The sequence below is a fragment of the Aulonocara sp. 'chitande type north' Nkhata Bay genome, linkage group LG1, assembly GCF_057382095.1.
Source record: "Aulonocara sp. 'chitande type north' Nkhata Bay isolate Kocher_YH1m ecotype deep benthic linkage group LG1, A_spYH_male_GT1.1, whole genome shotgun sequence".
NCBI classification, from domain to species: Eukaryota; Metazoa; Chordata; class Actinopteri; order Cichliformes; family Cichlidae; genus Aulonocara; species Aulonocara sp. 'chitande type north' Nkhata Bay.
In genome coordinates this window covers 23,933,841-23,950,857 of record NC_141344.1, presented here as the reverse complement: position 1 = coordinate 23,950,857, position 17,017 = coordinate 23,933,841, and the positions used below count along the sequence as shown (strand labels likewise).

The 17,017-nt window shown below is 39.0% G+C and overlaps 1 protein-coding gene across 3 annotated transcripts; it reads left to right on the top strand.

The window, feature by feature from the left end:
- The first annotated feature begins 2,680 nt into the window (after positions 1–2,680).
- Positions 2,681–16,040, top strand: dync1li2 (dynein, cytoplasmic 1, light intermediate chain 2). 3 transcript variants are annotated; one of them, XM_086289391.1, is made up of 13 exons: positions 2,681–2,868; positions 3,625–3,698; positions 4,131–4,247; positions 4,380–4,610; positions 8,128–8,291; positions 9,544–9,637; positions 9,789–9,924; positions 10,057–10,168; positions 10,291–10,350; positions 10,903–10,947; positions 11,075–11,192; positions 11,802–11,930; positions 12,719–16,040. In XM_086289391.1, the coding sequence occupies exons 1-13, from the start codon at positions 2,783–2,785 to the stop codon at positions 12,733–12,735; spliced, it is 1,383 nt and encodes a 460-aa protein (XP_086145517.1). In that variant the 5' UTR covers positions 2,681–2,782; the 3' UTR covers positions 12,736–16,040. The 3 variants fall into 3 exon arrangements, with proteins under 3 accessions (XP_086145517.1, XP_086145499.1, XP_086145508.1); XM_086289373.1 differs by having other exon boundaries at positions 2,682–2,868; positions 12,714–16,040; XM_086289382.1 differs by lacking the exon at positions 2,681–2,868 and adding an exon at positions 2,972–3,490 and having other exon boundaries at positions 12,714–16,040.
- Positions 16,041–17,017: the final 977 nt, after the last annotated feature.

The following is a 17,017-nucleotide window of genomic DNA, read 5'->3' as shown; positions in this document are numbered from 1 at the left end:
ATGGCCAAGAAGACAAGAAACATGACAGACTATCACAGAAGACCTAAGTGAAACATAAATAAACTAAAGGCAACCAAAAGATAATCCAATTACTCAACATAATAAAGGAATAACTTAAGAACTCAAAACGTAAACTGAAAACGCTGGGCCAGAGACCCAGGACCGTGACAACAAATGGGGTCAGTTATGAGTAAGTGAGTTTTAGTGTTATGCCTCAGCCATTCAGATGAATACAAAGGGGTGCTTTATTCCTCATATGACAAATTCAAACAGGCTACTACTGCGCTTTATGAACAATCATCTATTCTGATACTGAAACATTCTTATTTGGCAATCCTGAATTGCTCATATGTAAGAACTCTAGATAAATACTGTTATTATGTTACTCTGGCATTTTTATTTTCTAAATCATATGTGCATGTGAGCTCTATGCCTTAAAGGTAATAGATCTTAAAGGCATAGATCCAGTTATCTCCCTTGATAACAAGTGACCTGTGAAGTATGCGGGCTGAGCTGATTTATGTGGCTTCTTCCTAAACTCCCTTTCTCTAGTCTTTCACAAAGAAAGCCTTGTTGTTCAACATTTTATTAATAAATGGTATTAATCGGAATCTAAACCTGTGTCATGTCCTTCTTTGTGTTCAGCCTTTGCCTTTGCCCAAACCAGTATCTTGTAGTGTGGCTTGAGGCCTGTCAAACCATAAAGCTCTCCTCTGTAGCACCCCCGTTCTGTCAGCTCCAGACTTTTGCACACCATTCAAGCTGTCTGTTGACTCTAGTGGAGTTGGAGTTACTGCTGTTTTGTTACAGGAAGATTCCTTCGGCACTGGTCACCCAGTTTCCTCCTGCTTGGTGTGAGTATAATACAACTGAAAGGGAAGCCCGAGCAGCCCTTTGGGCCTTTCAACATGTCAAGATTTTTAACACCACGGTCATTAATAGTCTTTACAGACCACAACATCAGCTCTGTTTATTGCCTGGTATTTTTAGTGGAAGAGTGATAACAACTTCATTGGGGTTGTCAGGTAGGTGATGGTCCAATCCTGAGTGTTTTGTTGATTTATTTCCAACAACACCTCTTGAAGGGTGATGTCACCCAACATCCACAAGGATGCCTTGGTAAGCTAATTGTTTCAGCATAGTTTAAGTTTATCTGCCTCTCCAACTATATCTTACAGGAACTATAACATCTTCTGAGAAGACGACCATGACCAGATGCTTGATGGTCCAGGGAATGGGGGAGCGAAGACACTTGTGGTTATTCACTTTCCTTCTAGGATAATCACCAGTTGTTGCAAGACCTGATTGTGTGTACAGGTGTAGCAGCCTCGGGACAGGCTGGTTTTTGTAAAGATGTGCCTCAGAGTTGCAGGAGTTTGGATGAGAGTACACATTACACAGTACACGGCATCTTCTCCCACCCACTGATTTAAGTTTTGGGATGTCAGATGGATAAATAATGATCAACAAAACCTTCCCAATCTAAGCCTTTGTTGGATCACTCCTTGTGCTGTGGCTGTGGCCTTTAGACCCAATTGTAACCATATAAATCAAACAGAAATGGTAGCAAGTTTGTTTTTTCACTATTAGAATTTCCAAAGCGTTAGTGGAGACAGAGATCTTATTTCATTTAGTTTTTGTTTGTTGTTTCAATTCATTTTAGTTTAAGTTAGTTCCCATAGTGAGTTTCCATGTTTCAGTGTAGCTTAACTGTTTGAAAATGTTTAGTTTTAGTTTCGTTTTTATTAGTTCAGTGTTATTGTAATACCTACTGATACTGGAAAATCGGTATCGGTGTTAAAATCTAAAATATTTTTGAAAGCAGTTAACTCACAGCCTTGGAGACCTTTAAAAACTCAGTAAACATGTCCATCAAAGCCCTTTTTTATAACATATTTTACTAAATTAACAAATCCTATTACTAAATGTTGTTATTTCATTTTGTTAATTTATCACATCGCAAAACCGTTTCAGTTAATTTTATCTGTTAATTTTTCTGAAATTCTAGCGTTTATTTTATTTTAGTTAACTGGAATGCCCGTTTTCCACATCTAGTTTTATTTTTACATTTTGGTTAACCGTAATAACCTCGTGGTGAAGACGGATTTCTGAGCAATAGCATCATCTACTGGAGACCTGCTAAATACCACTATTGTTGGACACAAATGTATTTACAATAATGATAATAATGATAATAAAACCCTGATCAATCAAATAGTATAACTTATATTTTCACTTTTCACTTTAAAACTTCGGTAAAATCAGTAATACTTATATTTTTAAAATATACACTCATTATGCATTTGTTGCTAAAAACGAGGAATTATAGGTTAAATTAACACCGAATAGTAAGTGTAAATGACAGAAACCAGTAAAATGTTTGCCCCGAGTCAATTATTGATATCACAATGTTCTCCATCAGCTGTTTAAAGAAAGAAAAAACTGCCATTACGTCACTTACTGGAACGTGGCCAGAAGGACAACTAGATATTTTGACCCCATGTCAGTGCCATAAAACAGTCTGATCTGTGCAAACTTTTTTACACTCATATATATCAATAAAAGTTTTAGTTTATTCAATAAAGGCGGTCCTCATCAATAATAAATATTAAACAAATGAATAAAAGCACATTACAATAAGTGAAATAGCAGAGGAGAAACACGGGGTTCCGGCGGGCCGCGGCAGACGAAGAATGTAACGCACCCTTGGCCACTCGGATGAAGGCGGTGCTACTGGTGGCCAAGCAGCAGGGCCTTGCCTTTGTGGTTGTAGAAAGAGAAGATGGCTCCCGTTTTGGAGAAACAGCTCCCGGGCGCAGCTGGGACAGGAGACAACAACAACGAAGAGGAAGAAGGGCAAACTCTCTGGCAAGTCCTGCTACTCTTTTAACGACTTCATGCTTCCGCAGGGCCTTCTCAGAACAGCACAGCCGCCATGGTTCTGCTTTGTCACTGCCGGTTTTTCCCTATCAAACACCGGCCCGGCTAGTACCAACGTTAGCACTAACTGAAGATGAGCGGTCAGTCTGTTAGCAGATCAGCTAACATCGGCTAGCAGGTTTGCTGCTGCTCCTCCTGATGTTAAGCTAACACTGCCTTGTAGTTACCTAGCAGAGTTTTACTAATACAGTGAACGTTAGACACTTTCCAGGGCGCCATTCAAATAACTAGTACCTTGATAGTTTATGTCAAGATAAGAGCTAAATACTAGTTAGCGTCTTGATGCAGGATACAGTAAGCTAATAGTAACGTAAACCTTAGAAACCCGTTAACTTAAAGAGAAACGCAAAAAAAAACAAAAAAAAAAACATGATAGCGTCTTTAGATAATAGTTGCTCCTCGGTAAATTCATGGATCCAGGATTGAGCTACTTAATTCTGTCGTACCGGTCAATGGAAACGAATTGTCATTTCCTGCTTCTGTGCTGTCTTGGAGTCATCATTGGACCGGCTCAAAGAGTCAAAAAGTGATCGTAATCAATGAAGTTAAGGTGTGTCCAACTAGTTACCGGTTAACAGTTTTGACACCACGTTTGACTGCTCTGAGATGAGGAGCTGCTGTCAGTCTGATCACAGTCAGTGTGACTTGTATATAAAAATCTACCTGTCTTTTTCTTATCTGTAGGTCCTCAATACTGAGTGAAGTTTCAACTAGATCGAGTTCAAAATTGCCTTCAGGAAAAAATATCCTGATATTTGGTGAGTATTGGTTACATGTGTGAAAATTGAAGTTTCTGCAGTTTATTTGTGCTGGTCAACCCTGAGAGGTAGAAGAGGGCAAAGCAGCTGCAAAATCTAATGATTGCACGTTTCTGAATTGCACTTTGAGCTGCTTAACCCCCACCCCGGGCTGAGGTTTGAACTAAAGACAGACATAATAAACAGAAGAATATAGGGTATTCTTCTTGGGTGGGGTCATATTTATTCGAACAGGCCCTCTGAAAATGTGAGAAATGCTGCTTCTCATCAGGCAGGTTTGTGTGAGAGAGTGTACATTGTGGAAAGCCTAGACATCCTCCTTGAAAGGAACGGAAATGCATTTGTGCATTTTTTTTATGTCATATAATTTGTTTTTTAAAAATAACACGAATATAATCTATTTATCTGTATTATGAATAAAATATTTTGCAGGTGAGGATGGTTCAGGAAAGACGACACTCATGGCCAAACTTCAAGGAGCTGAGCACAACAAGAAGGGGAGGGGACTGGAGTATCTGTACTTAAGTGTCCACGATGAGGACAGGGATGGTGAGATTCACTGATGAACCTTGAATGTGGTCTCTGTCATTAATCTGCAGGAACCTTTATAAAATAATTCCACCTTAAAACTGATTATTATTAGTGCTTGTGTTTAACTAGCATTTTACTTTCTTCTTGCAGACCTTACACGCTGTAATGTGTGGATCCTGGATGGGGACCTATACCACAAAGGCCTTCTTAAGTTTGCTGTTACTGCTCAGTCGCTACCTGACTGTCTAGCTGTGTTTGTTGTGGATATGTCACGACCTTGGACCACTATGGAGTCGCTGCAGAAGTGGGCCAGTGTCCTGCGCGACCATGTGGACAAGCTCAAGATTCCACCTGAGAACATGAGAGAAATGGAGCAGAAGAGTAAGTTACATATACACCAATAATAAATGCATATACAGCAATAATAAACGCAAGGCTTGTATTTAGAACACCCCCCCCCCCCCCCACACACACACACACACACACACACACACACACACACACACATACACTCTTGTTGATCTAGCTTTACATTCATACCTGCATTCATGCACGTAGCTTATAGAGTGAAAAACTAACATCCCCTGAAACCTCAGCATTAGAAATGTGTACATTTTGGTCAAGTAGCTGGCATCGGTCATGGTTGAGCATTTCAAAAGACACATTCAGATTGTTAAAATATCAATAACTAGCATATCTCCAAATAGATCTGTTTTGTTGAAGCAGATCCACTTATTGAAATGGCAATTTGTTATAATCTGGTCATTTTCCTTCATATATCAAAGTGCAAAAATCTGACTTGAACTGACTCTTTAAGGCGAAAACGTAAAGGAAAAAAACAAATGTGCCTAAAGCATCCCATGGTGGATGCAATGGTAGTGTTACATAATAACCGCTGGACTCCTTGCTGATTGGTTGCTGTATAGCATCGAAGGCAAGGACTGTATGTTATTACACTTTGCTGAGGTGGATTCCAGGTCATCATCAGAGAGGCCCATGATCCTCAGCTGTGTGCTCTTGCTGGAGGCAAGTTCTGCAGATCAATGACTGTGATGCACTCAGATGTTGTTCTCCTGTTAATTTTAGAATTGGGGCATCTCATGCTTATGAACGCTTCTTTTGTATTTGGAAAGATTGTTGGTATTCAGATAAGTTTATTTCAGCCTCCAGGGTTTGCTCAATGTTCTTGTCAGCTCCCAAACATTGCCTGCTGCTTTTGCTCTTAAAAGTGCCAAAAGAGATTGGACAGAGAAGTAAAACTGGTTATATGCTAGATGAGTTTGACAGCACAGGTTCAGAGAGATTGTCACTGTGTAACATGCCAACACAAGTAGCCTTGTCTGCAGAAAAACGTGTGAAAAAGAAAAGAGAAGCTGCTCAATAACTGATGACTAAAGCGCACTGAATTGCTTTCTGTCATTTTGTCCACTAATAATTGGTTTAATGACTTTCAGTTAGCCCACAAGTTTGCTTTCGCTTTGAGTAGTTGTATTGGAATAAAATTACAATTGGCTGATATAATGTAGCAGAAAGCTTTCCTACCTGGAATGTAGACCTCATACCCTGTGTGGATTGCTGTTTTGTGACTACTGTTGTTGTTGGTGGTGGTGGTGTTGTGTTTACTATTTGGTCCGTTTTGGGTGACTGACTTGTTTGTCAGACTTCTCTTAACATTTCATTTTTGATGATCCCTGTCCAATTTAGCCAAGGCCTCTCAACGAAATAAAGGATCTTCTGGCATGTAAACGATAATGTAAATAGCAGATGGTGAGGACTAGTCAGATTTTAAACGTGTGACCACGAGTGTTTGAGTGAGAGTCAGACCGACAGACTGGAAGTGTGTGAGTGGCTTTTGTCCAGGGAGTCTTGCAGTCATCTTGCATCATGGTTTCCTCCCCTCTTACAGCAGCGTCAGGGACAGGAAGGGACGTAACTCAAAATTCAGTGGGCTGGACGTTCTGACTCGTGCTCTGTTCTGCTGTAAATAAAGTAGGCTGGCTGCTGGAATCATCTCAAACTAAATAACAGGATAAACCTACTGCTTCTCTACCGCTCGTTGAATGGAAAACTATTTGCGTCCATGACTTCTGTTAGTAATAGGCTTGTTTATCTGCAGTTGCAGTAATTATGTTTTGAGGCAGTTTTTGTATATAATAAACAGTTGAAGAGCATTGTAGAAGTTCAGTTTGACTTAACAATAGCATCCAAGACCAAATGTTATTAGGTGAAATTAGTCTGGCCATAAGACTACTTTATTTTTAGCTGAAGTTGAACTTTTACTGACATCAAGTGTATACCTTCGAATTTAGAAAGAATATATACTGATTGGTGCTTTTGCAGTACTTAAAATGTAGTACACACAAAGTATTTGAAAAGTCCTTAATGAAGACCGCTGATGCATTTTGACCTCACCCTTGTTTGTGGAACAGATAAGTAGGTCTTAGTGGGGCAAAGTCTGTCTCTTTAATGTTTTTATTTTAAAGTGACAGTCCACCAATCATCTCTCCTTTCAGCATTAAATGTTGCTGTTTTGAAATCACTGCAAAATGTCATGTTTCTGTACATGCTGCCCAAAGTAATATATTTTTTCTTTCCATTTACTTACAATATTCTCAGCCTTAATCAGTTGTACCAAATAACTTTTAAGGGGTTTTTTGTGTGTGTGTGTGTTGCAAACAAAGGAAAGTTGAGACGCGGCTCACATTATCTCGGGTGTTGCATGCATGGTTGTCATAAAACTTGAAGCTGCCTTAATTCAGGCTTTTTTTGTCTTTCCTGTGTTCTGATAAAATCAAAATGTTTAGTATTGCTGTCTTTTATTTTGTCTTGTCTTATCTTATCTATGCCTTTAAAACTCAGACTTAAAAAAAACATTGTCTTTATATATGAAAGCATTAGGGGTTTGAGGCTTGAATCTATCTTTTCAAAGTCTTCCAGTATAGGCCAAGCATAATGTGAACAGCATTCATCATTGCTTTGACCAAGTGTGTGATCAGGTCTTTTTCAATAAATTTACTACATTTTGGAATGTTTGGATCCTTTGGTAGTCCCATTTGGCCTATGAACTTTTTGTGCATACGTACTGGATTTGTGCAGCTGTGCATCTTAAGAAGGGTTCTCGTAGCTTTTCAGACCAGTTCTCATCCCCTGTATAAAATTCTTTGCCTGAAAGTAAAGGGCTTGACTCTAAACACCAAGTCAATCTGGCTTTAGCTTTTGAGGAAATAGGCCATGGCTTCCTGCGTAAACCCCCACCCTTCACACTGCAGCTTTGTAAATGTCTGGACAGCTGGGATCAGCACAAGAGGAAAATAAAGGATGTCTTTTTCTGTCTTTGAACAAGGCATGTTATTTAACTGGAAATGTAACATTGTAATTTTCTTTCTGTGATGCTACACAATGTATACACAGCAGTGACTACTTGTGTGAACATTTAAATTTAGACTGTCACTAGGCAGACATAGTCTTATCCTGATATACCACTAAGCTTTATTTGTGTTGACTCTATGATCTAATCTGAGGAACACAGTTTGAGGCCTTGCACAGCAATTAAAACTGCTATAAAACAAAGTTTATAGTGCTGAAGAAGCTGCAAGTGGCTCATTGCTCTTTCCAAAGTTACAAGCAAAGATAATGTGCACCTATAAAATGCTGTCAGTGCTACAGAGTCCCTGAGGTCAGACCACATTTGTCACCTTAGTGTTGTTTATATTTTAGGGCTTTTTTTGTCAGTGCTGAAGTGCTAGATGCCAGGCGAGGAGAATGGAAAGGAAAAAATAAAAACAGTGGGTCGAGACACTGAATACTGAACTAATTTTCTTTATTTCTATAGATCTGGAGCTTTGCGTTCACTAATACACACAATTTACCCTTTTTTCCCCTTTATTTTGTCTTCTAGTGATAAAAGCCTTCCAAGAGTACACAGAACCAGAGGATGCCACCCCATCCTCCCCACAGAGACGAGCCCCAACAGCAGGAGAGGATGAGGACGTTGTGTTACCACTAGGGGAAAACACACTCACGCACAACCTGGGCATTCCAGTGCTAATAGTTTGCACAAAGGTATAAACCGCTTAAACCAACCAGAATGTCACATTTGAAGCCGTTTACAAATGTTGCTATAAAAAGCTTTTTAGAAGTACTTGTTTCTGAGATGTAACAGAGCCAAAACTTGGAATCTTAATGATAATTAATCTTGGTAATGTATTACAACATTGTTTCTTTTACTACACAAGAAGGAACAGCTGCTGGTCATCTAAAAAGCTACTTGTTGCGTCTGTGCCTCTACAGTTTCAGTTTTGGGAGTTAAACTTACCGTACAATCTATTTCCCCAGCGAGGCTTTGATTTCTGTTGAGGGCATGGATGCATTTCATTCAGGAGCTTCTTAACATGCTGATAATTTAACTGTGTCCTCAGAAAAGTCTAAGGATACCTGTTTTAGGTTAAGCTATTTTGGACAATCTCTAGATAATGCCAGAAGCATCCTGTCCTTGGCTGCTGCCATGATTTTTGTTTGTAGCCACCTGTGTTCGTGATCTATAGATTTTCTAAACTGGCTTTTTGTATCACAGCCAGGAGATCAATAGCTCCTTCTATTTAGGACTGAGTCGTCTGCCATAAACAGGCAAAGGAAACCTTCTTTAACACCCTGATATCTGTTCTTCTAGCTGTTCTATGTGATTGAATTCCCACACTAGTGAGCATATTTGGCCTAAAATCCCATGTGGAGACCATCCCCACTGATGCATTTATCTGTGTTCTTACTTTTATGCTGTGCTTTGTGAGGCAGTATTTACTAATAAAAAGTTACCATTATACTTGCCTGTTAATCCTCTAGGCAAAGACGGGTGCTGAAAAGCACAAGGTAGCCATCAGCAGAGCTTCACATGCTAGCTGTGGCTGGAACATGGGGAATGTGCCTTTTTTTTTATTTTATATTAATTAATTTTTTTTATCATTGGGGCCTCTGAATAGCTCTTGTCAGAGGAAAAACTACTAAATCTGGATAAAATGTCTGTTCGATATCTCAAAGATATTTCAAAAGACTCAAAATGTCTTTTCTTCTCCAACCCACAACATCTCCAACTCTCAGAGAAAAGGTTATGAAACAAGAAGTTCGCCTACACTCACAGGAGTGTACCACTCTACTCTGCTCAGTTATCTGTCCCTCAGATATCTGTTATCGCAGATTAGACGGCTGGCCAAATGGTTGACTAACTTTAAAAACCAGTGTGTTATTTGGTTTTAATTGTCTGCCACTAAAATCTTCTATTTCTTTCTTTATATCTATAATTTTTGCTTCAATTCTTAAGTGTGATGCAGTCAGCGTACTAGAGAAGGAGCACGACTACAGAGACGAGCATTTCGACTTCATCCAATCCCACATCAGGCGATTTTGCTTACATTGTATCCTTGTTTTTAATGCATGTCTTTTTTTTATTTAATTTTTTTTTTTTTACTCTTGAGCTCTGCCATACCTTGAATTTCTGTATGTGGCTTAATATCAATTAATATATGACACTAACCCAACAACTGCTGCCTTAACTTAACCGAACAGATGGAGCAGGTCTGATCTATACCTCAGTCAAAGAGGAGAAGAACCTGGATCTGCTTTACAAATATATAGTACATAAACTGTATGACTTTCAGTTCGTCACACCAGCCTTAGTGGTGGAGAAGGATGCAGTGTTCATGTAAGTAAAACTAGTCAACCTTGTCCCAAATATTAAAACCTGTTTGTCATATTTTTAGCAAACAGTTTGTGCTGGCATCTGTCTTCAGATCTTTTTGAACAACAATTTAAAAATCTTTTCCTTCTCTTTTAGTCCATCCGGATGGGATAACGAGAAGAAAATTGGTATTTTGCATGAAAACTTCACAACAGTCAGACCAGAAGATCCATTTGAAGATTTTATCACAAAGCCTCCAGTACGAAAGGTATAAAAATGCAAATATTGACCAAACGTAAAAGTTACAAAAATGCAGAAGTATTCCAGAGCTTTTTGCTCTGTTCTTCTCCTTTTTAATGGCATTCTTGTTTCCTTTGCTCTTCTTAACAGCTGGTTCATGACAAAGAGATAAATGCAGAGGATGAGCAGGTTTTCCTGATGAAGCAGCAGGTAGATGTGGCCTTCTCCCCATTTATCATGATTTCTGTCACCAGCCAGTGAGCTTGATATGCGTTTGTTTGTTGTTAGTTTCTGATTTTGATCTAAGCAGGATCTCAAAATCAGGTCAGATATCTTTCACTGGTAAAAAAAAAAAAGGATCAGTCCTTTCTAACATATTTGCAGTGATCTGCTGCTTTCACTGTTAAACAGTGTTTTATACTGCAGCCGTGTTGATATGAAACTGTCACATGATATGAAACATTACCCTCACTTCCTATTTTGTGAGAAAAAAATAAACCAGGAAGACAATTTTAAAAAAACGTAACTGAAGTTGCAGGTTAGTATTGCCCAGTGCTTTAAGTTCCTTCTACTGCACTAAATGCCCCCTTTATTTATTAATTTGTCACAGTTTTCTTGCATACATTTGTCTTTGATATTTTCAGAATGAAAGAAGTTGTATCAAAATATGTTACCTGAAAATAAAGGATAGGGAAAACCTGTTGATATACTAGTAATATAACAGAAATTGCATCTAACTCAAGCTTTTCTTTTCTTTTTTAGTCTTTATTAGCAAAGCAGCCAGCCACACCAACAAGAGGAGCAACGGTAAGTGTCTTAAGGTTCCTCAAATGTGAAATTTAATTCTTTTTTTTTTTCTTTTTTTCTCTGGATAGAAAAACGTGAGCTGCTTTTTTTTTGTGGCCACGCTTTTATTCTGGTGCCTGTGTTTTAGGAGTCTCCAGGACGGACAGCCTCAGGGTCTCCACGGCCTGCAGGCCGTGCCGGACAGACAGCCGTAGCCAGTGGCTCACCAATGACCTCTGTCAAGAAGCCTGACCCTAACATGAAACGTATGTTTGAAAGGAATACAATTTCAAATGTCAATTAATGAGAATCACACTTTACATTCCAGTACACCCTAATTTCTGATGTTTTGTTATGTAGACTCACTTTTGAGATAGAAAGGGTATTAAAGATTCTCTTTTGTCATCCATATTATTTGAAATCAAAGAAAAAGAACAGATTTTCACTTATGTTTTTGCTGTATGAACATTGAGCAAGTTGTGAAGTACTGCCCTCTAGAGGTAACACTACAAGAATTCCCACAATGGTGGAACTGTTCAGGTCACACATTTCCCATTATTATATATACAGTCAGGGTTTAGTGTATTCTAATTTTTTAATGTCAGTCTATTAACTATATTGAATAGTTTTTTTTTCTTGGTTTGTAGGAACATAACTCTTTCAAAATAAAATATTGTAGAATATTTTGTTTGAAAAGAAAGATAAATAGTTCCCATATTGGTGCCAAACACCACTCAGTGATGGGCAGTGAGGAGCTTTTGTCTTCAATTACACAAGAAAGACTTATTTTGGGGGGAAAAACAAAGTGGATTATATGTGTATATTTATAAACAAGTTCCCTTACCACCACCACCACCATTTCATTTCTCCTACAGCGGGAGCTGCCAATGAGGGAGTGCTGGCTAACTTCTTCAACAGTCTGTTGAGTAAAAAGACTGGAGCCCCTGGGAGCCCAGGAGCTGGAGCAGTGGGAGCTGGAGTGCAAGGCTCTGCCAAGAAAACAGGTACAACCTCTAATTCCAGTGCTTTCACCTCTGATCTCAGTGAAAAACAGAAGTTGCCGATTATTTAACCCCTTCTCTCTCATAGGTTAGCAGTTGATCTCTTACCAAAGCAGTAAGGATTATAGGATGCTGTGTGTTACAGAGTGCGTGCACTCTAAATTACAAACACTTGTTAGAGACTGTGGACCATTTTGCTGTCTGGAGATTTATCTCTACAGCCTGAGTGAGAAGGTTAAAGCAGGAGAAAAAAGTTGTCCTTAGACTGAACTTCTGACAGCTGAGGAAACTTGTGGCAGGCCTGTATTGATCATCCCACCCATCATAACTGCATCTCACTCACACCATGCCTTGTCCTGCCGCTTTTGAGCTCTATTAATTAATCTTTTTTTTAACTTAGGTAACATTTTTTTCTTTGTTATATTAAATGTAACAAAGTCAAATATTGGCTGTGCGATAGCTTGATTGTACCCCGTGAAACATGAGAGAAATGATTGCGTAACTCATCTCTGCCTGAGAACACTAACATGTACTCTTTGTTCCAGCGCTGAGCAGTGTTAACATCTCTGCAACAGGATAATGCATGTTCCTTTTGTCTGATGATTAGTTTTGCATGTGTGCGTGTTAACTGTGGCAGCAAGCCACCAACCTCCAGCATGGGAACGCATCACCATTCAAACTGCATCCATCCATCCATCTGCTTGCCATAGAAAGCTGTTTTTATGAGCAGGCGCAGAAGCTACAGGAGATTACTTTTGGGCTTTGTCTCCTGTCTTTTTTTCCAAGGGCAGAAGCCGGGTTTGACTGATGTCCAGGCTGAGTTGGACCGGATGACTCGCAAGCAAGACTCCATGGTTTCAGCTAACAATATACCACCGCAGACAGAGAACGAAGCGTGAAGGCAACAAAAACAGCTGCATCGTCCAGTTAATACTCTGGAAAAATATATGTACATGTGAGCATAAAAAAACAAAACAAAAAAAAATTGACCAAATTCCTAACGCCTGTATCAGTCAGCACACAGTGGTTTCACTGAATGAGATTCAAAGGCTATCAGAAGGTTGGAGAGGGAGTGGAGATGAGAAGAGAAAGAGAACATAAATGGAGGTATTAATGAAATAAGTGCTGAAGGCTTGGCTTTTTCTATCCTCTCTTCCACTGTAAATGTTATTTTGTAAGTTTAGGGAAATGTGTGCACACTCCCTGGCAGTCAGCCTGACCTGCTGGGCTGAAGGCCCCCCAGATTCTGGGCTCATACACTCTACTCATAGGTTTAAGAGTGGCAATATACTGGTTCCTCTGGTTTCGCTTGTCATACTGAAGGAATTTGGTTGCATTTGGAAAAGTATTTAAATATATTCATTAATAAATTCAAATACTTGCAAGCATATGTAATATTTACAAAACAATGTTGGATATGATACTGATGTATTTATACAAACCTCCTCCTTTTTTATTTCATGTTGTGCACCATTTATCGGTTTAAAGAAAAGGCTCATCGTAACATGTAAAAATGCCACTGACACCATGACACTAATATGACATGTTCAGTTAGCGGATAGCATATCAGTCGCCCTAGTCATCTCGAAGGATTCTGTAAATACGAATACAAAAAAAATTATTCAGGTTAACTTGATTTTGTATAAAGCGCTTTTTTTGTCCAAATTCTTAAGATAGCTTCTTTGAATAAAATGGTTTGACAAGAAGTTAGAGGTCGCAGCAGAATTGCTTCTTTAGCTACAGGTGGGTATATTTGGGGGAGGGGATGGGGCAGCATCTTTCCTACTATAACTCCTAAGTGCCTCGCACAGTTAGCTGTTTGTGTCATAGTAGAGGTGCTTGTCTGCACAGGAGGAAACGCACTTGTAGCACCATCGGTTCAAAGGTTTTTTTATCAATTTCTCGTCATCCAAATAATTTATTTCGTTTTACTTTTTTTTTTTTTTTTTTTAAATGTACAACAAGCCTGTGGTCGCTTCTATTCTTCAGAAATACGATTTCTGTGGCCTAGTTCATAATGTTTAGAGATTGAATGCCTTCATAAAAACTGTAAGGCTGCTGATACTGAGAAGGAACCACACGATGGAACCTTTGGGTCCCCCAGACTTACTGTGGTTGAAACCACTCATTTGCAGCCAAAGCACACAGGCACACACACAAAATTACCTGCTGTGGTTTGAACAAAATGAGATTTTCTAACATTCAGTGTTAGACACCACTGTCGTCCTCTGGTCTCACATGTTTTGCTCTCGCTGTGTTTTGCATGTCAGTTTAAACATTCCCAGTTTCTACGTGAAGTAGCTGTAGAAGCTCATCCCTGTAGAAAACCTGTTGTTGTTTTGGTTCGGGGTTTTTGTTTTGTTTTTCAGATCAGGTCTTTTGTTTTTTCCGGCCCTTTTTAGTGCCCATTTAAGATGACAACCTTTGCCTTCAATGTACAGCTAACAGTTTATCACAACAGGCACCCTGCCTTCACGGGAAAGCTCCTAATTAATTTGTGTGTCCTTAAGGGGTTGCTTAAATGTCTTGTGTCATTTCTATGCTTTTTTTTTTTTTTTTTTTATCAAAAATTATACTGTACCATATCAAATTGTCTGTATAATATTTATGGTTTCATGATACCATAATCAAAATGAAATGTACATTTTCATTCTTAAATCTCTATACAAGGCCCTACTTAATCCCATGGATGGTGTATTTCAGTAACTTTTGCAGAATGAATGGCAAGTGATAGGAGAGCAGCTATTTGCTACAAATAGCCAAAAAAGAAAAATGAAAACTGGAGTGAATTGGAACAGAACCAAAGATGCATATTATCTGCATTTGTAGTCATCCATAAGATTAACCAGCGGCCTTTTTTTGTTTGTTTCTTTTGTCCAACTCTTGCATAGAGCCCTTGCATTCCAAACCTCAGACTGGCCTATAACATTTTTTTAAGTAACACCCTGTAAAATGGTAGAAATGTCTTTCTCTATTAAGCCGTGTCTGGAGTTTCAGCAGACAGAAGGGGGCGTACCATAATTGTGTTTTGGCTGTTGAAACTGGTCTTTGAACAGTCAGCAGGTTTTTTGTTCAAACATTCGCTCTGTAAGGGAATAGCAGTGTACCGTCTGCTTCGTGCATTGTCACAGTGATTCAACACAGCAGTTCTGGGTTTACTTTGAACAAAATGAAGCTCTTATTGTTTTTACTTTGCTTTGTTTTTGTGACTGGTTGGGGGGAAACGTGCACTCGAGGGCCCGTTGCCGACGTGGATGAAGCACAATTTCGGAACAGCCAGGAGCAGCATGGCCGCATTTTGGAATAAGCACTTTTCTTTGGACACTGTTGCTACAGCTGCAGATGCAGAGTGCATCTTTTTCTTTTTGCCTTGCCTCATTTCAGAATGAAACAAGATGTTAACAGAGAAATTGCCATTTTGCTGCTGAGGTTGTTAAATGGGCCCCATGTGGTTAACTATGGAATAACACATTTCTGCTGGCAATATTGTAACTAATACAAATCCTCTAACAATTGCTGCCAGTACAGCTTTCACTGTAGCTAAACTACGGATAAACCCCCATTTGTTTGCACATTTGGCATTTTTGGTCATGATTTTTCATTTTGTTTCAGAATACAGAGATTCGTCATATCACACTTATGTTTAAAAGAAGTTTGAACTGTAATTTGTCAACAATATGGCCACACTTGTTAAATTTGGCATTTAGCTGAGTGGAATGAAGTGCTCTCTTGCTGCTTGTGCTTGAAAGTTGGACTTGGATTACTTTTTGCTCCCAAGATGGATTTTTGTTTTCTTCTGGTACACAAATTCAGTGGAAAGCAACTTCCTCTTCTCATCCTAACTGAATTGCCTTCGACCACTATCGACAGTCTACATCTATACGAGACTATGAGCTTCTGCTTCCAGTCCTTTTGTATTCAGGATATCAAAACATTGTAAGCACATGGCTGGCTGCACTTTTGTGCCCTGGGATAATTCAGAAGCTTGATTGTATGTCTGTAACACAAATTCTGTAGCCTTCAAGCTGCCATGCGGATTCTAGCTTATTATGCCGACAAAGATAAGGAAAATGTTTATCAGACCCCTGGCTTCAATAAAACCAAGAATCCAAACTTTTGTTGGCGTGTGTGTGTGTGTGTGTGACATTTGATTAGAGTTGTGTGTGATGAGAAAGCAACGGTTACAACTTTAAGTCACACACATCAACCTGTGAGATCTACATACCCCTAATCCTAACCCTATATCATAAGAATGTGTTTTTTTTTTTTTTATTTATTTTTTTGGCATTGGAAATTTTTCTTTCTTGATCCTCGACAATAAGGGGACAAAAATAAATCAATATTTCAGATTTTATTTCGCTCTTTTTTTTTGAAGTGCTTCATTTATCTCTAAAACATTGTGATAACTTCTCACCATGTTCAGGGTTACAACACATTTATACTGTAGTTGTAATTCAATGTATTACACCAGTCACATGCATAGTGTCGGGGTTTTTTATGTTTTATTCCAAATGTTATTTCCAGCATCTTTGGACTTCTGCAATTACCTAGGCAACCTTTAATGCTGCTTAGCGCCACGAGAGAGCAGTAAAGTACGGGGGGGGCTCTACAGCACAGCTTATGCCCCTGAAAAAAAATTAGGCCTATCCTTTCATTTGTTGAAGTTAGACTAACTTTACATATATGGTACGATTTCTAACCTGCATTGACTTCTTTAATAACTCGGTGAAACCAACCTGCTTTATACGCAGAGAATTGGCAACATGTAATTTGAAATATGTCTGTATTTTGTATTAGACATGTTCACATATAAAACGTAAGAGGAAAAAAAAGCTATGTGGATCATGATGGTGATATTCAGTGGGTTTTAAACTCCATATAAAGACAAGCAGCCATACACTGTAATCCCCTTGGGAAAATAGAAATCGTGTCACCAGGCCTGGCTGGTGTTCAAATGCTGCACGGTCACACCGACGAATGTGAGTGTGTGAGAGGGGCTCGGTACTGTCGGCGTGGTTCCGACTGGATTCGTTTTGCAGGCTGTTTGGGAGCACTTAAACCGGGCGCAGAGCCTACTCTGAAGAATGTGC